This window comes from Sus scrofa, chromosome 1 (assembly GCF_000003025.6).
Source record: "Sus scrofa isolate TJ Tabasco breed Duroc chromosome 1, Sscrofa11.1, whole genome shotgun sequence".
Lineage (NCBI taxonomy): Eukaryota > Metazoa > Chordata > Mammalia > Artiodactyla > Suidae > Sus > Sus scrofa.
In genome coordinates this window covers 52,137,433-52,163,567 of record NC_010443.5, presented here as the reverse complement: position 1 = coordinate 52,163,567, position 26,135 = coordinate 52,137,433, and the positions used below count along the sequence as shown (strand labels likewise).

The window sequence follows — 26,135 nt, the reverse complement described above, 5'->3', positions numbered from 1 at the left end:
TGTTAGATGATGAGAAAGCATCTTTATAAACTACCTTTGATTGTAAAATAAATAGTGGATCCTAGTATTATTGTTACAAATCTAAGTACCATTCTGTTCATGAAATTCTCATTACTGTGGTGCAGAGATAATTCTTCTAGGTGTAGCAAAATTACTTTGTATCAATCTCTGGAATGTGAAGGCTCCATATTAAAGGTTTGTGTTTGTTTTGCTTTGTTTTGCTTTGCTTTGTTTGTCAGAATCCTGAACAGACTTGAGCAGTCACACTGCTCCTCTTTGCCCTGCCCTGGCATTTGCCTTCTACCTTGGGATGCAGCGTCTAGATTTTCTTGCTTTGTACACTTATGATTTTTTTTAGTATTTATTAATTTTGTCTTAACTATTATTATTTTAAATAAGTAGATTAAAAAAAGAAAGAAAATGGTAGCACATTAAGTATGAACTTCTATTCCTAGCAAAGTGGTAGATGATATATTCTGGAAATTCTTTTCTCTCCCAAACACCTAGAAATGATGAGGAGATTATAACAACTGTCTGTCGAAATACAAACCTAAGTTCACAAGAAGGAAAGGCAAATCCCTGTGACCAAAAAACCAAGAGGTGACTGAAAGCAAATTGCTAAGTAAGTAATGAATGTCTTAGAAGGTTTTGCAGATGAGAAATTTAAAGCCTTGGGTCCAAGCACAGAGGGGAGTTAGAATTGGAATCCTTGCATGAGCCAACACCCTTAAAGAACAAGGAAAAACAGGGGTTCCTGCTGTGGCACAGTGAGTTAAGGATCCAGTGTTGCCACAGTTGCGGCACAGATTGCAGCTGTGGCTTGGACTCAGTCCCCAGCCTGGGAACTTCCATATTCCTCGGGTGCAGTCAAAAAAGAAAAAAAAAAAACCAAAAAAACAAGGAAAAACAGGGGTGTTTGTCTAAGCCTTAAAAGATCTTCACTGGCGGAATTTATTTGCATAACTAAAAAAATAAAAATAAATAAAATATAATGCATGTATTTCAGGAAGATGGTGAATGTGCCCCAAATGATGATCTAAGATGCAAGAAAAGTGGTTAGCAAAGAAGCTAGAAAATATGTTGGTCGCTCTAAAGCATTAAAAAAAAAAATCACATGGAATAATGGAGAAAGAATACAACATATAACTGAAAGAGTGGACAAAAAATATGTAAATGCTGGAGGGAACGTGATAGGGCTAAAGTGTACTACAGTCATGTTTTTACTCTAGGAAGGAGTACAAGTATTATTATCTTCTAGATTTATTACTTAACTAAATATATATATATATATATACACACACATATATAGTTATATAAATATATACTAAATAAACTATATAAACATACAATATAAATATATATATTTAGTTTAGTAAGTATATGTGAAACACTAAATTAGGCATTAAAATCATAGAAATAGTATAATTTTTAGAATAATAGAAGGAGAAATGAAATAAAAACAATTTAATTAAAAGCCAATCAGGAGGGAGTTCCCTGGTGGCCTAGTGGTTAAGTATCCAGCATTGTCATTGCTGTGGCATGGGCTTGATCCCTGGCCTGGAATTTCTGCATGCTGTGGGCACAGCCAAAAACAACAAAAAAAAACTAAACCAATCAGGAAAAAAGGAAAAATAGAATAATAAACATTGAAAATATAAAATAAGATCCTAAGAATAATCCCAAATACATAAGAAATAGAAATAAATGTAAATGGGTTAGCTAGCCAATTAAATGATAGAAACTGCCATGGGGGAGTAATCTAAATCCAGCTCTATGCTCTTTACAAGAAATGTAACTAACACATTGTTAATAATGTAACATATGGTCAAAGAAAGGTTAAAAGTAAAAGGATGTGAAAAGTTAGATTGAATACTCCTTAAAAAAAAAAAAACTTGTCTTGTAAGCCAAAATAGACTTTAAAGCCATCTATCTGGAAATAGATTCGCTACATAAAGTTAAAGGGTTAAAGCACTGGAACCCCAAATCTAGCTGCAATACTCACTGGCCAAGTGAATTCAACAGGTTTCGTCACTTTTTTTTTTTTTTTTTTTTGGATGTGCCAACGCCATGTGGAAGTTTTCAGGCCCACGCCATAGCAACAACCCAAGCCACTGTAGTGACAACGCCAGATCCTTAGTCTGCTGCCCGACCAGGGAACTCCTCTTAACTTTTATCTTTATTTATAAAATGAGATTATTAACAGGTACACTTCTGGACTGTTACAGCCTGATATTGCACGCAAACCATCTATCAGAACACTTGATACACATAAAATACATTTTATACATCACAATGTTTTAACACATTAAAATATAATAATATTTATGTTAGAGTCAGGGTAAAATTATGAAAGACACACATGAAGTTTGGAAAGAACTGACTTGGATTGAAAGGGTATCACATCCATTCCAAATTAATAGGATAACTGCCACAGAAATATGAAGATTTTCTCAAAGAACAGGTATTTAATGCTGATACCCATAGTTCATGTCTGGTGACTATTAAAACTACTAGCTACCCATCGATCTAATACTGCCGGGTTTAAAATTAGCCACCAATTCTCCAACAGGCAGAGATAAACATGGAAGCACATTAGGATAAACAGAAACTTAAGAATCTGTTAGAACATTCCCACTATATTATTTTTCCGTGCAACAATACAGTAACAATTTGAGGTCCTCTCAGAACAGTCACCTGCTATTTGATAGCTCCTGCAGCACTGAGCGCCCTTAACATAGCCTGTCTGTGTGGTAATTACATTACATCAAAGACAAAAGGGTCATATAAGCAGCCCTTGAAGCAGGTCTCTTGTGGAAATTAGCATCAAAGCAGAGTCAGTCAACATCTTAGCAGCAGGAGTGGGTTTCATACCTGAGTCTGGCATTAATCTAATAGAAGTGGTTCTTCTGGACGTCAGTTATAACCCTAGAGCAAATACACAGCTCCTCACCTTTATGTCAAATGCCAAGATCACAACTACAAACCTATCTTATACCCGGAAAAGGAATTTGAACCCAAAAGTTCAAAATTGTTTCCCCTTTGAAAGCTATTCCTAGGGAATAAATTGATCGTATTTGAAAGCTGTTTTAATATTGTCAGTTCACTCTAGGATTCATCATGTATGTTACTCTCCTTGCACTTAAAAGACATATATATTTCATACATCTTTGATAACTGGTACATTAAAGATGTGCTATTAGCAGTATGTAAGATAATTTCTTGCATATTTTGGGGAAAATAATAATTAGGCAGGGAGAATTATATTCTCATTTTTATTTAAGAACAGAATATTGAATTAAATGTGTAACTTAGTTTAGGATAGTCAAATCAAACTGGAAAAATTATACTCACTTATACACAATCAAAATATAATGTAGTCAATATCATAAATAGACTAATATGGGATATAAGCAAACTCATTAATATGGTTTATTTTTGAGCTTTCAAAGAATTTATTTCCCCTTCAATAAGATAATTTTATACCCTCTTCCAAACCTTCACTAAGACTTATTTTTCTCATTAAAAGAAAAGTTTCTAATTATCACTGCTTGTTATTCCATTGAAAATGCTCTTTAAAATATGTTAAATGTTAAGAATGAATTAATTTAATCCTGAGAGAATAAATAAACTAAGGAAACAGGTTTCTATAAATAATGAGATGTTACAATATACTTTAAAACTCCATGCGCAGTGTAGTTATTTTCCCCCAATGGACAGAAGTTGTCTCTAAGATCTAAATATAAATAATAATTTTGACAAGTAACTCCCATCTTTATAAGATATTCTGGGTTTCTGTTCAATTTTTAAAACTTTATTATTATAACTAACAATTTTCATTGTCTATTACACAGTAGGCATTTATCTAATATTCTTCTAACCTTCCCAGAATAAAGTAAATCCATAATGAATTGACAGAATAGAACAGTAAAATCATGGACTTGGAGAAAAGACTTGTGGCTGCCTGATGGGAGAGGGAGGGAGTGGGAGGGATCGGGAGTTTGGGCTTATCACACACAACTTAGAATAGATTTACAAGGAGATCCTGCTGAGTAGCATTGAGAACTTTGTCTAGATACTCATGTTGCAACAGAACAAAGGGTGGGGGAAAAAAAATGTAATTGTAATGTATACATGTAAGCATAACTTGATCCCCTTGCTGTACAGTGGGGAAAAAAAAATTCCAACCTTTACAGTATTTTAAGATTATAGAAAAAGAGAAATAAATAAATAAATAAATAAATAAAAGATGGTAAAAAACAAAACAAAACAAAACAAAAAACAAAGCAGGCTGGAGCTGTTTCATACCAGACCCATGCTGCTTCCCTTCAAACTGTAGTCTTAAAGGTTTACAAGGAAGCACCTTGCCAGGAGAACCTATTCACCTGTCACAAGAGCTCTAGCTGGCCATTCTAAGGTCGGGTTACCTACATTCATAGGTAATGGGTTTTGGTTATGTTACGGATTTGGCACAGTGTAATAATTCAAATACACAGCACATTCAAGCATACAGTATACTAATAAGTGTAGTTTAATAATTTTACCATAAAGGCAGAGTCTTTTTTAAAGGCCACATGGCACAATCCTTCCATCTCTCTACAGCTTTGATCTAGTCACAAAAAATTATAACAGTCTGCTCATCAATCTTGGACAATTAAAACTAAGAAATGCCATGAAAGAAGCCACTAGAAGATGGCCAAATTTTATTTCCTTTCTCAGATATTCAACATCCAGCATCCTTCATTGTGTTCTAGTTCATTCTCTCCCCATCATCAAAAGTCCATGTTATTCCCCCCCCTTTTTTTTAGTAAATGTACAGCTCTCAGTAGACCGTTTTTCCATAGCACAACATAAGAACATGCAAAATTGTGTGGATAGCTCTAAGTATTTGCTCTTGATTGCTCTTGACTATATTCCATGTCATGTCATTAGGCATAATGATTAACAAGTATATACAATGAAAGTTTCACTTGTTATTCTAAGATTATTAACAGAGTAACAAATGCATTCACAGTTAAGAATTTTTCAAATGCCATCACAAAAAATACAAAGATTATTTTTAAATGGTATCCTGTATTCCCTTGCTGAGTTGAAGGACTTCATCGTGAAGTACAAGGCATTTGAAATTTTCTGTAACATTTTTTTTTTTTCTTTTAGGGCTACACCTGTGGCATGTGGAAGTTTCCAGGCTAGGGGTCCAATAGAAGCTGCATCTGCGACCTATGCCACAGTTTGGCACAATGCCAAATCCTTAACCCACTGAGCAAGGCCAGGGATCTAACCCATACCCTCTTTGATACTAGTCAGGTTCTTAACCTGCTGAGCCACAACAGGAACTCCTGTAACATTTTTCTAACACAACTGCAAAATCAGCATCAATTTCCCAGAATATATTAACCCATGCACTCATTCTCTATCACAATTTAAACCATCAAATAATTTAACTTGCAATGTTTTAAAATCTCCCAATAAACATAAATATATTTCCTTCAATATATGCTTATTAGTTATTATGCCTGTTGACATCAACTGCCAGATTTTAGTAAATTTTTCATTATAAGACCACTATTTGCATATTGAAGATAACTTCTCTTAAATTTGCTCTCATATCATTTACACCATGAATCTATAAGAAAATGATTGCTTTTGAAAACATTCTTTTAAAAAAAGATGATAAAAAGACCAAAAACTATTTGCATCAGATTTGCTTTTCAGGTGTGTTTGTTAAAAGTCACTAGCCTTGCAGGTCCAGGAGAACAAACATGAATGCTACTGGGAAATTGTTGATTTTGACAGAACCTTTAAAACTGTATAATATCTGAAAGCAATTGCAGAATTATACTTGCCTTTGCTTTTATAGCTTGATTTTACCTAAAATTTGTCTACTGGGAAAGAAACTGATATACGATAAAGACGAAAAAAATTCATAGCTATATCATGAAAATTCTGCTCCTTTTTGGAATGAATATCTTTGATGTTTAAAAAATAAAAACAGAGAATCAGAAATTCAAGATCTCCTTCCTGGCTTTTAGTATATGTGCAGTTTTTGTTATAAATCATCTCACCTAGGAGTTCCCACTGTGCCACAGTGGGTTAAAAGTCCAACTGCAGCCGCTAGGGATGCTGCAGAGGTACCGGTTTGATCCTCAGTCTGGTACAGTGGGTTAAAGGATCCAGTGTTACTGCAGCTATGGCATAGGTCACAGCTATGCTGGCCCAGCAACTTGCATATGCCATGGGTGCAGCCATAAAAAAAAAATTATGCCACCTCTATTAATATACGTTGTATATTTTGTAGTTAGATGGGAAAATATTCTTTGAGAAATATTTAAGCAAATACTGAGTTAAAACTGTAACCTGCATGAAGAACAAATCTGAAAAGCAAGGAACCTCAAATCTTTGTTGATGACCATTATCCTGAAGTGCAAAGTGTGGATTTTGTACTGTAAGAATCATCCTAGAAATTTAGTTTTAAGTAATTTTAATCTATGTAAACAATTTTTAGAATAACTTTTAATCCTTTATATCTATAAAAGGCTAATTACCCTAATATACACATTATAGTATGTTTTTCTACTACAGTTTCCTTATACATAAACTCTAAAAATGTGGAATATGTTTTCGCTACTGTATATATATAGTATATATATATATTGGCCATGGTAAGCAATGGCTTGATGTGGGATCTCAATTCCCAGACCAGTGACTGAACCCAGGCTGCAGTGGTGACAGTGCCCAGAGCTAACCAGCAAACTCCAGGGAACTCCCATGTTTTGGACTATTTTGAATGAACCATTCAGAACGCATCCAGAGGAAGGGATGCCCTCTTCCAATCCACAGAAAGAATCATATGGTTAGCTAGTGCCATTCCTGAGTGATCAAGATATTTTTTTCCCTAATAATTACCTCAAACACAAAAGACTCAGGATATGGCCCAAGAATTCCCTATATTATGAAAATGATCTTTTATTAGAGATTGATCATCCAAATATATTTATAGTTTTAAACCCATACACATTATATACATGTTATAAGTATTTAACTTTATCTGTTTTGTTCTCCAACAGGCTTTTTGAAGCTACATTTACAGCCTTTCCTCTTTTAAGTCAAAGGACTCTGATTTATCTAAAACAGAATTTCCCAAACTTCACTCAAAAATGATGCAATACATTAACAGATGTTCATGTAAAACAGGCATTCCAGGATGAAATAAGTTTGGTAAATACTGGAATAAACAAAGATAAACGAGTTGTTCCAAGAAAGAACTTCTCAAAACCTTACAAACAATAGTATGTTCTGTCAGTCATTAACAGGAAAATGTAATAAGCAGAGTTTGGGAAATACTGTGCAGCCCACTACTCACTGCAGAGGTGCTTCTTTGGACATTTTCTTGGCCCATAACCATACGTGGTATTTAAGTGGCTACATGTGACAGTCCTATATAATATGGATAAGATCAAGTGAGTGTTTCTCTCTATGGTCTTTCAGGAGAATACTAGACATCTGGCTGACTTTTAGATACTGGCCACCGACTTTAGGACATGCTATCATGTCTTCTAAATTCTTTTAATGACTTCCAGAATAAAACCCATCTAAGGTAATGTATAGTAAAACACTTCTTGTGTTAGCTAAATTTCAGAAAAGACATAAACATTTGACCCCTGGACAACATGGGTTTGAACTGAGTGGGTCCACTTATATGCAGGTTTTTTCAGTAAATACAGTACTTGTATTTTGATTTCATAGATCTTTAAGTGTGGGGCAAAGTGTGTATTCAATTAGAGATAATATATGGGATCGAAAGAACAGGGTATGAGTCCTGATTCTACTCAAATTGTCTCAGCTTCCTGCCCACATTGTTCAGGGGTCAGTTGTACAGGGAACCAAAATAGAAAAATAGGTTTCAGACTCTTAAATAGATTATAATCTCCTTGAGTATGTGGCTTAGACTTTATACTTTCATGAAGTCTTGGGAAAGAATAACATCCTTACACTTGATAGGATTGCAAAGGTTTGTTGGTACCTATTATGAAACATAAATACATTTATTAACATATTGATCAGATTTTTCATCTTTTAAGCATTAACATGAATAAAGAATTTTAAAATCAAGGCAGGTGCTAGTTACTGAAAAAAGAAATGCAAAGCAGTACTCTAGTGATAAAATTCATTACTCACAAGTGGATTGTGAATATTTAATTGTGAATTAAATATTAATATTTAATTAAATATAATTAATAAACTATTAATTAAATACAAATTGTGGATATTTAAGACTAATGAGCCCGCAACCCTTTGATGTCATTTTATTCTTTTTGTTTGTTTGTTTGTTTGTTTGTTGTTATTGTTGTTGTTGTTGCTATTTCTTGGGCCGCTCCCGCGGCATATGGAGGTTCCCAGGCTAGGGGTTGAATCGGAGCTGTAGCCACCAGCCTACGCCAGAGCCACAGCAACGCGGGATCCGAGCCGCGTCTGCAACCTACACCACAGCTCATGGCAACGCCGGATCGTTAACCCACTGAGCAAGGGCAGGGACTGAACCCGCAACCTCATGGTTCCCAGTCGGATTCATTAACCACTGCGCCACGAGGGGAACTCCCCTTTTTTTTTTTTTTAATGACAAACCCTGTCTCAGGTTTTTACCAAACAGTTGATGGTGGGTGCAAAGGAACTGTGTGTGTGCACATGCTCACGCGCGCATCAAGAACAGACATGAAAAGAAAACTGGGTTCTGAATTTCAGAAGAAAGCCTGTCCCTTCCCACATCTTAACCTATGCTCTTTCTTCCTCCTTCCCTCCTCTTAGTGTTCTAAGAACTCAAACACGCACCACATGGAAAGAATCCCCGACCTACATAAGGGGCTACAGAAAACAGTTAACCTTAGCTTCAGGGGAAACTTGTTTAGCCATTAGCTTTACTGCCTATATTTATATAATCCACTTACATAAAAATAAACCTCAGCTCAAGTGTGTTCTAAACTGCAGAGAAGGGAAAAGCAAGCTGAAAACAAGGAAATGCCTGGAGAAAACTGATTTGCCATTAGGAAATTTATCTGTACCTTTTTAGGTAGGTCTACCTCTACCCCCACCACCTTCGATGAATAAGACAAGTCATATGAATCAAGGGGACAAAAAAATCCTCTATCTTTTGCGTCTTGTCATGACACAGGTATAATTAGTGTCATTTGTTAAACCATTTATTTTCTCACCAGGTAAGTAAGCTTGGTTCCAACGCACTACCCTATAGTTTCTTCTCACTCTTTGTATATACTATAGTCCCTGTTGTTGAGCTGCCTAAATCTTCTCTGTTTTTTGCTTTCTTCCTCAAAAATCATACAGCTAAATTTTTCCTAAAAATAAATTTTTGAAGAATCTATTCTGAAATTTCAAGAAAATGACAGTGGACTCACACATGACTCTCACATCCATTAGTAACATGAATTCTATTAACTAGTCGTACTTTATGGGGCAGGACTCGGGGTACTTACCTATGTTGTAAACAAACAAAATTACTTCAAGATTTATGGTTTTGTAATTATTTAGTAAATGGTTTTTCATGACTAAAGGTGAAAAAGTCTTTGTTTAAGCCCTATTGATCAATATTTTGCTCAACTGAATAGGTTTTGAAACATACCTTAATAATATTTCAATAAAAAGGAATCGATTAGAGTAATTGTTACCTCTTTATCCTGACAGCTCAACTTGGCTACATTCTTTAGCCCTTATAATTCTTTCTTAAATTTTAGTGAACTTAATACTTTGTTAGGACCAGATGCTGGAGCACACTCTAATTAGAGATAAAACATGTCCTATTCATATTCTGATCTATTGGAATTGCTCTTGGAGATTCTTAGAGTATGACATTGTTAATTAACAGTAAGATAATTGTTCTCAATTTGCTTCAACAGATGAGTTGGGTGCGAAGAAACTGATGAAGACGGAATGCTTGAGGATACATTTTTATCTTACATCATCTAAATGTGTGATCATCCGTGTCAGACTTTCAGGGTACTAGAAAGATGACTGCTCCTGCTTTGGACATTTATATTTGTTGGACTTCTCATCAACCCCCAAATGCCTACAATGAAATTTCTATTCCTGAAATTAGTTAAGAATAAATATAAAGTATGCCTGGTCCATACTGAGTCTGTCTAACTTAAGATGGCATCAGATTCCTGGGGTCTTTTAACTTTCAGCAGGGTTATGTACCTTGTGAGAACCAAGGCAACTGTGTCGGGATTAAACCAATTTCATGCAAATCTCTTACAACTCAACAGAATGGAAAATAGGGATGTGTATTTTGTTATCACATCTACCTGAAGACAGACCAACTGCTGTATGCTTTAAGAAGAGATAAACAAACTATAGCCCATGGAAGATGTAGCCCACTTTCTGTTTTTCTGCCAATAAAAATTCATTGGAATATGACCCTGCTCCTATTTTGCAGAGCTTCTGCACCTCAATGACACTGTAAAGCAATGTGACAGAGACTGTCTTGCATAGCCTGAAATATTTACTATCTGGCCCCTTACAGAAAGAGCTTTCTGACACTAAACTAAAGAACGCCTTGCGGATTTAATCATGTTAGAAGGAACTCGTGCGAATGCGACTCAAAGTCATCTCTAAAAATATGACCATGGTTATAAGCCTTATCTGATAGAAAGTACCAACCTGAGCAACACTAAAAAACAGTTCACAAATGCTCAACCTACTCTAATCCCAGGCACTTCAATGAAACGTTTCTGCTACTTGACCTAAACTTTATTTTATCAAGAATATTCAGGAATCCAGGTGCATTTTTAAATGAGTTTGTACAAAAGGTGCTGCCCACTCACCTAATTCTGCCCCGGGGGCGCTCAGACTGCTCCGACAGGAAGCTTGTGCTGCTGAGGCGGGAGGCACTGCTGGTGCGGGAGATGGCGGACACGTCACTGACATCACTATCAGATGATTTGGCAGAGACGTTATCACAGCTTCTGTACTGATCTTTATGTATGTTATACTAAAGATCGAAAACAAGAAAGTGTGAGCGCCATCCTCAGATCATGGAAAAGAGAGACATACATAGTGAGGTTAATGACTACTTGGCCCCCATAGAGTAAAAATGCACTTTTCAAAAACACAGGTGTGGATCTAAAATAATCCAAAAGCTAGCATAATATATGATTTCCAGGACAACGATCCTACATCCTTTGAGTGGTAAGAAGTGGTTTATAAGGACTGAATCATAAAATAATCAAAAGTGTATATGCTTGGGTGGAAAATTAATTGAATAAATGATTCTCATATCCTTAGAATCTCAAAGTAATATTATTTATCTTCTCTAGCACACCAGTTTCTCTTTTCTTGCTTTGGTTTTCACTGTTGCCTACCAGTTTTACTCACCTTCTACTCTACCCATGGAAGAGACTGCTTCCACGTGTCTATGCTTCTGGAGTCTAAAATTTCTATTCAATTTACCTACAGGCTTTCCCTATCTTAAGCCACACTCTTCAAATTACATCAAAAAATATAAATCTCTGCACAAAAGGGCATATCATATTAAAGTGGAGGGGCTGTGCCAAAGATAAGTAATGTCATGGAGGCAAAGACCAGACTTTGGCTTTCTTTCTATTATGGTTTAATTAGTCATTTTCAGATTTAAATTATCAACTAATTGTTGAAAGTAAAAAATTATCCAAAAATGATTCAACTAAGTGTTAAAAATGGAATTCCTATTAAAATTTTAATACACACTACATCTCATTCTTAAATGTTTCTTTATATCTGTCTTTAATACTCATTACCTAAGGTCTTAGAAATCTTTAGGTAAAACATAAAAACTTATGAAGTGTCAGGCAGTTGACCTATTTTTTTATTTTGCTCTCTTATTACAGTGAATCACACACTACATAGCTTTATTTAGTCTATATTTTTATTTTACATGTTTTAATCATAATGAATAGTATAGTTATCTAAGTATAAACAAATTTAAAATAACTATATAAATGATTTTCTATTGTTAGATACTGGAAGGTAACATAACTTCTTAAAATAAAAGAACATGTAACTAAAGGAACACATGACCAAACGCTGGGATTTTTCTTATCATGAAATTTAATTTTGTTAAAAAAATTTACGTAAAAAAAATAAATACTTCTAAAAATAAAAAAAAATTTGCACTTATATGCTAAGGTGTGAAAATATCAAATGCTTATTAAACTTGTTAATATTTTCTGTGTTCCATATCAGATGAGTTTTAATGAATCTGAAATAATCCAAACACTCTATCTCTAAAAATTTGTTTGAAAAACTGTCTTGCTAATGATCACTAGGCAAAATTATGCTAAAATATGGATCTGTATATACAGAAAGAATTATAAGACAATAATACTTTTAAAAGAACTCCCAGAGAAAGGATCATGTTTATTTAATAATCCTTCAAATGAGAGTAGTTCACGCCTTAGGTATTTAAATATTAGTTTCAATTTTCTACCTCTTGTGTGCATGTGCTGGGCAAAGAATTTCATGTCAAGCATGAAAACATTCCAAATTTATAGAATATCTATAAAATTATCTCTCCAAAATATGTTTTCATGATTGCACAATTTGTTTCTGAAAGTCCTATGCTACATTTTAATACCAAAGGAAATTCATATATGTTGTTATGTTTATAACTGAGCCATTTATACAACTTCATGTATTTTATAATGTATTTGATGTAATGTGATAGCATTTTATCACTAAATCCTGTCATACCTGATAGTCTACTGCTGACTTGACAGGATTCTTTTCAATTACAATTGTTTTTTATTTACAGAATAGATGTAAAACTTAATATGATCACATAGTAGAATCTGAATTTAATACTGTTACTGGGGTGTAAACATAGTTCCTATATTACTTGTTTCTGAAACTATTTTGCTAAATAAATTTATAATGTAATTATTATAATGTTTCCAAACACTGTAATGATGACTTTCCCATGAGACAATATGAGTGAACTAGTTTCTAAGACAGTAACAATTTACCTGGCTGTAGGAGATTTTCTAGCATTGTGTTGATCCCCAGAACAAATGCTCCCCTTATTCGGCAAAGGCCATTAACAAGCAGTGTAGACTATGACAGAAGAACACGTGAGTGTGCATGGACCTATTAATCCTCCTTTTCTATATGTCATCACTTCCTCTCCTTTTTGTACATAGACTTTTGGTATTCCATCCAAGAGACAAAACAAGGGATCTTAAAAGCCTGTATGTCATACTAAAATTTTTATGTTGGGGTAAAGAATTATTCTGACTATAGATCATGGTTTTCCTCACACTGGTTATTTGAAGGAACTGAAAGGCTTTTATACTCACTTTTTACTATTACATTTACTTATTTTCAAAATATGTTAAAAGTTTAATCACTTTGACTTTTCATCAAGCATAATTTGTTAAATTTTCTATTTAACAACGGAATGTTTTAATGGAAGTACATTCGCTATATTTTGAGAAATGTACCATCCTCAGGAAAAATGTAAACTGATCGCATAGCAGGGAAAAAAATCCCTGACGTGAGGGGAAGTTCTAACATAGAGCTGCTATTTTGACAAGTAATAATAAATGCTCAGCAGCTACCTACAAAACCTATCACATCAAGCCTGGTTGCTGTTCCTGGGTTACAGAAACAAGGACTCTTGTAATAGGAATGCCTACATGCAAATTCACTCTCTAAGAATGAATTTCACTCTATCACCAAGGCATGCGACTCTGTCTAACATCAATGAAAAAAATAGCACAGTGTCAATTTTAAGGATACTGAAGCAGTTTTGTGTTCTCTCAAATGCCAAGTTAGGGCTAATTCTTTACTCAGGATGGAGTTAGGTTCACTCAATACTTTAAGGAGGTGCCAGGTTTGAAACATCTTAGGAATTATATTATATGTGTCTGCTATTCTTTGCCCTGAAGAAAATCTACTTCTGTTGGTATTTAGTTAAAAATATTTTGAAAACACCTAACCATTTTCTAATTTGGGAGAATTTCAACTATGGTGTATTGCTTCATCCAAAATGCCAAATGAATTAAAACACTAAAATCAGTAGAGGAATAAAGTTCCTAATTTAATGTACATTAAAGTATTAAAGTTATGAAATTACTGGAATACTGGTTCTCTCTTTTTATTTTTCTTTTTTTCGCTCTCCTGCAGCATGTGGAAGTTCCTGGGACAGGGATCAAACCCATGCCACAGCAGTAACCCAAGCCATTACAGTGACAATGCCAGATCCTTACCCCACTGCACCATGAGAAAATTCCAGAAAATACTGGTTTCCAACTATATGAATAAATACATATTTGGAAACTAAAAAGGCTGAGGTAAAAGGATAAAAATTGAGAAAGAAATGAGAGAGGTTTAACTGAAATTCCTACTGGAAACTATTTAAAAATTTTATTGTAGGCATTAGGCCATAATGTGAATATTAGAATTGTGAAGAGTATTTACCTTTTGCTTAATGTATAAAATTAAAAACAACTCAGGTGACTAATGTGTTAATGTGTTTTTGGATCCTATACATGGAATTACATGCATATGAGCTTGTTCAAATCTACAAAGCCAATTTGGAAATATAATAAATATGCTTATTAGTTGACTATAAAAAATAAAAACAAGCTAATTGTTATTTTATGTTATATATTTTCCTGTCCTATATTCTTATAAGGTTTTAAAGACACCATCTCTTTGATCTCACACTTGCTGACATAATTTATAACAATTTTATTTGCAGTAAGAGCAACAGTAATATATTTGAAAGTAATTTTTTTTAATATTCAAATGCAATGAGAGAGAAAAAAGAAAAGGAAGGAAGAATATAATGATTTAACTGCATGCAAATTAAAAGCCACAGAAGAACCTCTGAATCAAACTGGAGTCATGTGTACACTCAATGATGTCCCAAGAGGCAAAGGGCAGCGAAGTTCTGGGTCAGGAGCCTGAGGGTTTTCTAATGTTGATAAATCACCTCCTTTCTTCTGAGTTAGTCTCAGTGTTAATAAATGTGGTGAACAAGAGAGCTGGAATAGAAAATCACTTTGAGGTATTTCCAAATTCTAAATTTCTATCCAGCAGAGAATTTGGAATCTCCCAAGATAATCCTACTTTTGATTCATGATGAATATAAGTGTCAGTGGTGGTTTAGACTTCTAGGGCACTTCATTTTGCACTTTTTTCATCAACTGATAAATGACTAGTGGCCTAGTACACAAAGGCTTTCAGGATTTTACTCTGATTCTTTATTTACCTCCTTCTTGTTTCCTACACTGACTCTGTCACCAGTGCTGTTCTATTTGACCTTATCCTTTGATATAATGTTAAGAAATTGGTAATGCAATTCCAACTTTAATGAAGCATTTCTGGTTTACAGAAACTTTCCAAATACCAACATGCAACAGTGGAGGAAGAAAATCTAACTTGTGCTGACTCCTAGTTCTTACTGCATTTGTGGTAAAAGAAAACAAAAAATGATGATGATACACATAAAAGAGACAGACAAATAACTGATTAAATGATAATACCATAAAGAACAAACCAGAGAAAAGATATGGAGCTGGAATCAGCAACTCTATGGAACATCAGGCTACTTCACTTATACATATACACTCTCTTGTATATAAAATAGACAATCAAGGACTTATGGTATAGCAGAGGGAACTCTGCTCCCTTTGCTGTAATAATCTATATGGGGAAAGAATCTGAAAAAGAATGGATATATGTACTGTATAACATTCTCTTTGCTGTACATCTGAAATTAATACAACTGATAGCTATAAATCTACTATACTTCAATACGAAAGTATATTTGCTTACTGATTTTCCTTTATTTTGCTTTACTGATTTTACTTTTTTAAAATGTTGTTTCAGCCTCCTAGTGAGTTGGGGCCCACTGAATCACAGTGAACCTAGCACCATCCAGTTGGAACACTTCTGCAGCTAACCTAAGATGTAAAGCAACAGATGGTGTCCAACACAGATGACACTATGGTGGTCTGGTGACAAATCAGATTTTGCAACCACCTCTACTTTTTTGTGTTAGTCTCTGACTATCTAGCTCTATGATGAACCACCTCCAATATTTAAAAGTGAGTAGGTTTTCCTAGGTTCATGTAACAAGCTAACAATATTGATTTAGTACAGTTTTTATTTTTTAATTTCTAAGACATCATTACTTGACATCAAATTTTAATACACGTTGTCCCAGAGTGGCTGCTGCCACTTTTGTAGTACTCTAAAAAAAGAAGACTTTTAAATAAAGAAGATAATACATTTAAATTGCTTCATGAAGTATAAAATTATGTGCATAATTTAATCAAAATTACAGGTGCCGGTTGTCAGTTTATAAACTCCTTATCGCATCCTTAAAAATAATACTGGAATGTAAATTAAACATTTGATATCACTTGAAAATGTGGATTTCAGTTTCTCAGCATTTGAAATGTTACTTTTCTTACTGAAGACAGATCAATAAGAAATCCCACATCACATAATTTTTGGGACTCGCTAACAGATCTCCATTGGAACATCAACCCCAAATAGTATTTAAGGCTATAAATCTGTATCTTCATACTTTAAATACAATGATATTCAAGCAATAAAATGGCTTCATGTATCTTATTTATGTAAATCTGACTACTGACAATCAATCATTAAGTGACTAATATCAAGTACTTTCATTTTCCTTTTAGAAAAACATTTAACCCAAGTTAATGGATAGTATGTTAACAGTGTTACATCTTATGAAAATACCAAGAGGAGAGAGGTTATGATTCAAGGTGATCCTCTGAATGATAACCTCTCTCCTACAACTTGGTGCTTGCCAGTCCTATTTGCCACCCAGAGTGGACTTTTTAACAGGGAAACTATTGGTTGGATACTACTGGTTTTACCTTGGAATATTGCTCGCGATCAAGTTCTTGACTAGACCCAGACCCTGCTGTCTGCTTAAGTCGATGCACTTTCATTTTCATCTGTCTTGTACGCTCCTCCACTACTAAGCTTGCTGCAAAAACACACAACGGGAACCTATTAAAACACACGAAGCACCTCTAAGGAACCAAGTGGTTTAAGATTGCAATGCTTTTGATATGACTTCAATCAAATAAATCTTAGAAAGAACATGATTCATAAACAAAAGGCAGAAGATACAGTGCTAGCAACTGTCACTCTAAAGATGAACATGACTCAAATCACACAGAATGGGTGACACGAATGTTAGTAACAAAAGCCAAGGACCCTATTTCTTTATCGGATAGTAAATCATCTCAATTCCATTCATAAGTGATTATGGGAAACCAAATTGAATTGTGAAAATATGCTTCCTGTTGAATCAATAAGTTGTTGCATGTACATATACAGAGAACACACATCTGCATACGGATCACATCACACAGACATGCACGTTTATTTACATGCCACACATACCACATAACATCCTCAGCTACAAAAGTCACCTAAAAACTGCGTTAACAGAAGGGCATCTGCTTTCCTGAGGCATTCCTATTAAATGTTCATTTCTACCAGCCACTCTTCACAAATATTTGCCAGTCTCAAAAATGGGCTTGTTAAGAGAAAGATTTGTTTTCTATTTCTGACAGCTATGTCTGGCCACATATATAAAATTCATGCTTTTTGAGAATGTGGTATAGAATTTTAGTTCTTTAATACATAATATATAAAGAAGTGTATTCCAGTTAAGCCTTGGTTAAAAACCTAAGAGGCAGATGTGACTGTTTAGATGGGAAAAATTACAGTCTTCAATAAAGTGTGAATTGTTTTAAGTCAAAATCCATCATAAGCAGCTTAGCTTTAAGACCCTGCCTTTTTCCATTCTTATAAGTGAAAAGAATGCAGTTGTGTACATATACCTGTGTTGTAGGAGGCCTATGTTTATTCTCTACAATTTATCTTTTGCCAACTTTCCAAACTCTTCAACCTCTGCAATGAGACTACAGTTTATTTTTAAGTTGTGTATATACACACATATATCAGATAAAAAAAAAAACCCTCATATTTTTTTGTGATTAATGCATTGGGGCTTCTGCCAAGACGCCCTATGATATAAAGGTTAGTGGAAATTTCAATATATTTGACTAACTTGGCTGCTAATTTAATCACATACAGGAGTTTATAAAAACACCTGCTGACAAATTTTTTTCCATTGCAATGATTAAACACTGCTTATGATCCCTGATAAAAGATACTAACACTTATTATAAAAATTAAGTAAGTAAGTAGCTTTTATAGTGTCTTCAAGTACAGGCTAATAGCCCATGGGATAAATACATGGTTTGAAATTTGTGGGTAAATGTTTTAATCATACTTCTGGCACCAAATTACTAGATGTTAAACTTTGTTTAAATTCAATAAACTAGATAGCATCAATCGCTAATGTCACAGTTATGTGAATGAAGCGATAGCACACACTTGCTTTACACTGTTAACTTGAGATAGTAAATGATGACTTCGAGGATTAAAGAAAGGTTCGGTAGAGATCTTGAGAAAAGTAGTTCAAAAATGTATTAATTACTTGACGATATACAAGGAATCATAGTAAGTATTATAAAGCAAATGCTACTCAAGAATAATTAGGAATTGAGACAAACTTATTGAAAAATGTGTTATATTTATGGAAAGTCATAGAGCAAACAAGAAAATATAATCATCTGTCTGTTCTCTGCCATCTGCCTATGACTTGGGCACCTCTGGGTACTTGCTCTGTCCTTTGCTCTGAGCTTTGAGGAAGTCACATGAACTCTGATCAGTTGTACTCTACAATTAAAGCTTAAAGGAACTGCAAGTAATCTCTACTTATGTTAAAACAGATTTAAATGATGTGAGCTTAATATTCTCAGCAATGATGTTAATTTTAAGAATTTTTTGACATTGATTAGTCCATAGCTTTGTGACCTTCACATTTATAATCATGTAATTCTTAGGGAGGACAGTTACTTGACATTGAAAAGATTATCTCCCAAGAACTACTGCCTGAAGCAGTCTCAAAGAGTTCTGGTGATTTAATCTTGCCAAGGTAACACCTCGTTTCTTTAAACAGGGTAACTTAGTTTAGGGCATGGCAGCATTAAAACTTTATTTTGCAAAACTCAAAACCAAATCATAGGAAAATAGTGGTAGCCTAACTAAACTGAATCCTAACATGCAACCCCCACTCCCACCCCACCCACCCACACCTGGACTTGGGGAAAAAAACTTTATTAGGAAAGAAATCAGGCCACAAAATTCCTGTGTGCCTTAGGGACACAGCAGGGGTGGCTGAGCCATGAGAAAATTAGGGAATGGATTCAGATTCTTTTCAAGGCTATACATGATTAGCAAAGTACCTGTGAGTTACAGTTATGCCTTAGAGAAGACCATATTTTTCATTTCCAAGAATGAAGGATAGTTTTCCATCTAATGAACCTGGAAGACTCTTTGGGCAGTTTGTTTTATTATTAACTAGTATCTCCAGTTGTTTTCATTATTTTCTAAAACCAACTCCATCCAGACTAGGAATTCTGAAAGCTCTTCAAAAGTTTACAATAGGAAATGAGATTTCTTTACTTTCTTGCTCTCATTTCATTTTTTCTCTTTACTAAATTAAATGTGGTCTTTATTAATAACTCTTGGACAAAGCTACTCTTTGTGTTCTATAGATCTGCTTGTGGTTGTGGTTGTCTGTCATTCTGCTTTCAAGGTAAACTCACTGGGTACTGAAGCAGAGGCAGAAGAGACAGGACCAAGTCTGATACCAATGACAAACGGCAGCAGCCGAAGCCAGAAGGCTTTTTAAAGGCTTTTAAAAATAGCAACAAGAAAATGAATTCTAAAATGGTTTTAATAACTTTGCTTTGTCTTTATAAAAATTACTAATATACTATCTTTATTCTTAAACAAGTGAAAGTTGACATCTTCTAATCTGTCAAAGAAAGGAAATCTCCAAATTAACTTTTTTTTTGGCAAAATCATTATTAGACCCCCTTGACTTGCCAGCAAAAATGTAGTTTCTCTGCTATATCCCTATTTCTTGCTCTCAGATTCCAAGATCTGAAGCAAAATGCAAATAGCTTATCACTAACTTACTCAAAAAGTCAATTACATATAATTCACACTTAAAAAAATCTCTCGTTATTTCCCGATGACATGGGTACATTAGTGTGTATTCTGAAATAATTGTTTATACAAGTGTCAGGTTTCAGTAAAATGGTTTTTCATAAACGTCAATTAAGAAGCTTCACTGTGAATCTGTATTTCTTTAGCATTTTTACAGATTTTGCTTATTTTGCATTTTATTTTTCAATTACATATTGTGGAATAAATTTACATTGTTTCTGGATTATTATTATTGTTTCTGTATTATTCAATACAAAGAGTAATAAAAAGTTATTAGCTAAAATAGAATGTTTATCAAAAATCTGAACCAGAAGACATGACTGTTAATGAACATGATTTATACAGAGAATAACAGATATCGGTAATGATTAAAAATGAATCTTTAGAATATGATTATTTGTTGAATAGCTCACTAAAAGTAAAATAAACCACAGCCCAGAGAACTCAAACATCTTACTTTGAAAAGAATGATTACTGATCACAATTTTAATGCCAATAGCAAAATTAAAATAAGACATAAAATATTTTCTAATTCTTCCACAACTCTACCATTAAATTCACATTTTAGGAGCATTCTGAATACTGGTAGCGTGCTAAACTAACAAAATCATTAAGGTGTCAGTTGCTATACCTTTATAAAAAGATTTTAAATTTGAGTGGACTTTTGGGGTTTTATTTTTTTTAATTTCAAAACTGCCACAACATAAAAAAGTTAAATAATCTCTCTCATTTTCTATAACAAACATAATTATCATGTGACTTTACTTAGTCTTTTAATGAAAACACAGCTTACATATGGTCTAGTCAAAAGATAAGGATGTTTACTTTAGAAGGTATTTCAGCTGTAATTGCCCATAGAATGATGTAACATAATTCATTTTCCCTAGGCCCTAGGGAGTAATTAACATTGTAATTATATTTTATTGTTTTCTTTCTTTTTTGGCTATGCCTATGGCATATGGACATTCCCAGGCCAGAGACTGAATCTGAGCTGAAGCTGTGACCTACACCATAGCACTTCCACAGGGACAAGCTGAATCATTAACCTACTGCACCACAGCAGGAACCCCAACACTGCAATTTTATACAGAAGTTGTTTTATTTTTAATGCGGAATTTTCCACTATGCTTTCTACAAGCTGAATGATCTGTTTGATGTTGAATAAACTGTGCTTTTTAATTTACCTAAAAGATATTATTGAACTTAACCCACTTTCTTTAGATCAACTTACGTCCACTTTCATTTTTAAACTCTTGCATTTTTATCAAATGAATGTACATATATCAAATATCAACTTAACATTACAATGAAGAAAGTACAAAACTAGAACTATTTTTAAAGGTTCAGTTAAAACAACATTTCAGCTAAAATAATACATATTTTGCTATGATTTTTTAATATCATATTATGAATGACCTCTGGTGAAACTATGAAGGAACTGAAATCATTTGCAAATGTTGTATTTGTGCCTATATGCATTTTTCTGGATGTATCCCTTCCATGTGATCATTAAAGAGGACTTACACTTAAAAAAAAAAAAAAAAAAAAAAAAAGCTTAAGGAGTTCCAACTGTGGCGCAGCAGATATGAATCCAATTAGTAGCCACGAGGTTGCGGGTTCAATCCCTGGCCTCGCTCAGTGGGTTAAGGATCCAGCGTTGTCATGAGCTGTGGCGTAGGTTGCAGATGCAGCTCGGATCCCGAGTTGCTGTGGCTGTGGTGTAGGCCGGCAGCTATAGGTCCGATTAGACCCCTAGCCTGGGAACCTCCATATGTCACTGGTGTGATCCTAAAAATAAGTCAAAAAAAAAAAAAAAAAAAAAAGCTTAAGAATCTCTAGTAAGTATTCCCACACTTATTTTTAATAAGTATAGATTATTACATCACCGAAAAATTTCTATAGTATTACCTCTTCCAAAGAGAAATGTGACTTTCTGGGAAACTCCTTCAACTTAGCAGATATGTGTGACTTGCTTTAAAATGTTGTATGTATTATGGTTCTGTATAATTCAAGATGTTTATCATTTATACATTAAATTTGCATAAATACATTTTAAATATTATTCATGAATTTACAATTATTATAAATACAAATTTGCTCTGCTCTTCAAATTCCTTAAATCTTTCACATTTCTCCCTATTCATCTAGAAATTAACATGAGTTTGAAATTGCAAATGTTTGTTTCTCTCTTAAAAAAATAATCCATATAATATATTGTTAAACCTATATTTCCAAGTATTCTAGGTGAAATTAGAGTGTAAAAGAAAATAGAAAAAATGAAAGATTCTATATTATCAAATATATTAAAATAAAAAGATTATGAGAATCTTATTTTATAATAAGGTTTGGTAGTACATGTGTCAAAGGTGAAACATGGAATCTTTGGACAGTATAACCAAGCTTGTCTAGTTAATTACAAAGGGCTATCACACTTTATGAACAGAGAAATTGATGCCTCTGCTTCCTTGCTGTTTAGTAATAGAATGAGAATTTGGCAATAGTGGAGTCCCAACCTTGGTCCAGTGCATGTCTTGTAAAGAGTGATGACAAATGACCATGCATCTTGGAAGTTGTCAGGTAGAATTAAATATGTGAATGAAACACCTCCAATGCCTCAGTTATTGACAACACTGAAAAAAATCCCTTCTCTGAAGCATTTTACTTACAAAAAAATTACAGTAGTGGAAACTGAAATATTAGATGATATAATAGGAAACATGGAGATTATAAAGTAATAAAAGATGAAAAATTTTAGCAGGCTGAATCTGTAACCATTATAAGCTAGAGACACAGCCTGAAGAAAAAGAAAGACGGCTTAACATTTGAAAATTCAAAACTGCAATACTGCAGTTCAAAAGCATACTGTTTTAGATTTTAGAGACTACAAGTTAAGATGTATGAACATTCTCCATACACCTGGAAACAATGCAGTAAAACAGTCAGAACCAGGACACAAAATACTGTCTGTCTCTGTTACCAAGTTCTCATCTGTGAAATTAAGAGGTTACTTAGAATAACTTCCTCTATTGTAGTCTATGACTCTATATTATTTCAATAGAGTGCTGATATTTTTGTCACATTTTTGAAAAAAATGGAAAACAACAACTCTTGCTCTATTCCCTAATTTCTAGCACCTTTTTATTTGCCAAATTATCAAAATTATAGATGTTAAGGGGGGAGAAATTATTAGTTATATTTTACTTTGTTATTTTCTATCATTTTTTCCCAATTAAAGGATAATGCATTTCTAACATGCTCATCCTTATTTTTGGACATAGTTATAGTAAGCAACTTTGATATAATAAATACATACCTTCTACTCTCCCCCCACATATACTGCATGGTAGACATCAAGATTGAATGTCTAAAATATTTTGACTATACAGAAATGCCAAAGTCCTGGGTCATTTTCCTAGAATAAAAAGCATTTCAATTTGCAATGGTATAAATGTGCCAAACGGTTTCCCTTGCTCTTCTCTTGGATGTTAAGGATTATGCTACAATAACATAAACAATAAAATAAAAGGTAACTTCTACCCACGTATGAGAAACATAAAACACAACACATTAATAACACATGTTGAGTGATAAAACCACATCTCCTTTAAGGGCTTTTAAAGACAATAACCTGTGTTTTGGTATAGACAACTGTAATGGAATTATGATGTAAGTGAAACAGGTAATTTGTATATCATCATTCAAATCTCACTGCAGCCTAAACCACGAGGCCATCTCCTGTTTTAGCATGCTGATTTCCACTCATTTGTCTAAAACAAAGCCAAGATTTCCAACCCCTGATATCACGTTCAGTGTCAAAGTTGCCAAGCCCAGAGTAACACTGAAAATATTAATTAGATTCTTGACAGATAAGAAAGTCAGACGGGAAATAACCTGTCATTTTACCTTGCCCTTTTGTGTTACATGGGGTAAAATAGCTTTTTACATGTATCTTCATTTTGAGAGGGAGCACTGTCTTCCTGCTCAAGTCTTTCTTAGAATACAATCTTCATGAAGCGTAGTCCATGGAATTAAAGCTTCTCTGCGAGAATAACAGAATCACTTCCTAAGGGGTCATGTTGTTTATCCTAAGGGATCTCTAATACGTTTACCCATCATTTTTTTTCTTCCATTTTTTTTATTACTCAAATGAATTTATCACATCTGTAGTTGTATAATGATCATAACAATCTGATTTCACAAGATTTCATATCCATCATTTTTTGTTGTTATTCCAGTTCCACTGACGGCAACGGAATTCATCCTGAGAGGCTTGATGTGGCATAACTACTAAATTCAATATCTCTTCCCATTTTTTTCTGTAAAAAGTGTTTGCAAATCATACAATTTGCAAAATTTTTGCAAATATTTAGGGGAAGTATACAACTTTAGAGGGAAAAAAAAAAACAATTAAAGAGCCCATCCATGGCTAGACATAAGCCTGCTTTCAATTTTCTCTTGCACCACCCACAGATCCCAGGGAGAGAGGGCAAGCATGTACTTTCTCAAGGGCATTTCTGGCAAGTTGACTCTTGGTTGATTTAAGCGTTAAATATCTGGTTTTAAAAGTCTTTAATACCATCATAAATAATCGCATTTGAATCAGAAGAATGGACAAAATGTGTCAAAACCAAGAGTTTGGAACTGTTTTATACATCCCTACAGTTTAAAGAGATGGCTACAAAGACACTGATGCTTATGGGTTCATGGCAAAAAGAGAAATGGATAAATGAGACATTTTACTAATGGAGCTCTAAGTATTTACGAATAAACATTCATGAATATTCATAATAAATGTACAGAAAAAGCAAAGCCCTAGAAGATTAAGAAATAAACTTTTGAAATCTTAACATACAGTGACAACAAATGAATCACCTGGTAGGTAATATGCTCCTACTCAATATGCATCTAAGAAAGATGTAAAGAATATGGAAATCCTTTTCTACTTAATGGCGGTTAAAATAATGATGCTTCTTAAGAATACACAAATTAGTTTACTTATTTTGGCAAAAGTCAAGTTACATAATTTTTCCCAATGGTGTTTCACAACCATAATATACTATTAAAATAAGTGTGCAACTACATAAACAATAACTAATGTAACAGAAAATTATTAAAATCTTTTTCACTTTTGTATATGAATTACACTTAAATTAAGGTTAATACTAATAGTTGCATAAAAATTGTATTTTGCATGGCTTAGCATTCAAAACTGCTCTTGCCACCATTTCAAAAGGGAACGTACAGGTAATTTATTTGAGCATTTTTTTAATACAAACTTAAAAATACAGCTGACTAGAGATAATCCTTAAAGGGCACATCTGACTTGGTTACAGCAATTATTAGATACTTTGTTAGTGAAACAGGAAAACAAAATGCAACAAAGGCTATTGACTGTTTGTTCCTGTTCACACTACTGAGTCTCTTGAACTCTAATTACTTTTCATTCTCTATTTGTGTAAACTATACACTTCTTATGATAAAGGAAATTTATATTTGTGGAAAAGACAATATCATGTGTTTTGTTATGATTCAAAATTGCTTCCAAAAGGCAAAATATTAAGGCACTTAAGAAATATTATCTTAAAGGCATATATAAATTAGAAATTTATTATGATAATAACATTTTTCTCTCACCTTGAAGTCATTTAATTTCTGGTTCTGTTTTGATCTTCTTATATCATTATTTCGATGCCCCCAAACTACATTCATGGGCTCTTTAAAACTGTCCAAGAAATGTAGCAGAGAGGGAAAAATTGGCTTACTTATAGAATGAATAATTGAAAATATGCCTACAAAGCAGTTTGTGAACCCTAAAAAAGATATGGTCTCTCAGCTTCCAACATAAAGGAGTGAGGTAAAAGATAAATAACCAGGTAGGAACATTTCTAGTTCCTCAGTTTACTTTTCAACCCCAGGATGGTGTATCTTTAGTCAAATATACTGGCTTTGTTTCCTCAAGTTGCATGGTTGTTTGAAGAGCAACCCATGGTATTGGAAGATTTAGCAGAATGGCACAA

General features: G+C 33.7%; 1 protein-coding gene across 50 annotated transcripts in view; it reads right to left on the bottom strand.

Moving 5' to 3' along the window:
* RIMS1 (regulating synaptic membrane exocytosis 1) overlaps window positions 1–26,135 on the bottom strand; it is a 461,317-nt gene that overhangs the window by 82,889 nt on the left and 352,293 nt on the right. For 38 of the 50 annotated variants that reach the window (XM_021072879.1, XM_021072912.1, XM_021072956.1 and 35 more), the window contains 2 exons: window positions 16,899–17,011; window positions 10,833–10,999 (listed from right to left, as the gene is read on the bottom strand). The exons of 11 other annotated variants lie outside the window; for them this stretch is intronic. In XM_021072879.1, the coding sequence (XP_020928538.1) occupies window positions 10,833–10,999; window positions 16,899–17,011 (280 nt within the window). Of the gene's footprint in view, window positions 1–10,832; window positions 11,000–16,898; window positions 17,012–25,752; window positions 25,789–26,135 lie in introns of those variants that run through there. One more of the 50 variants, XM_021073118.1, reaches the window with a different exon arrangement.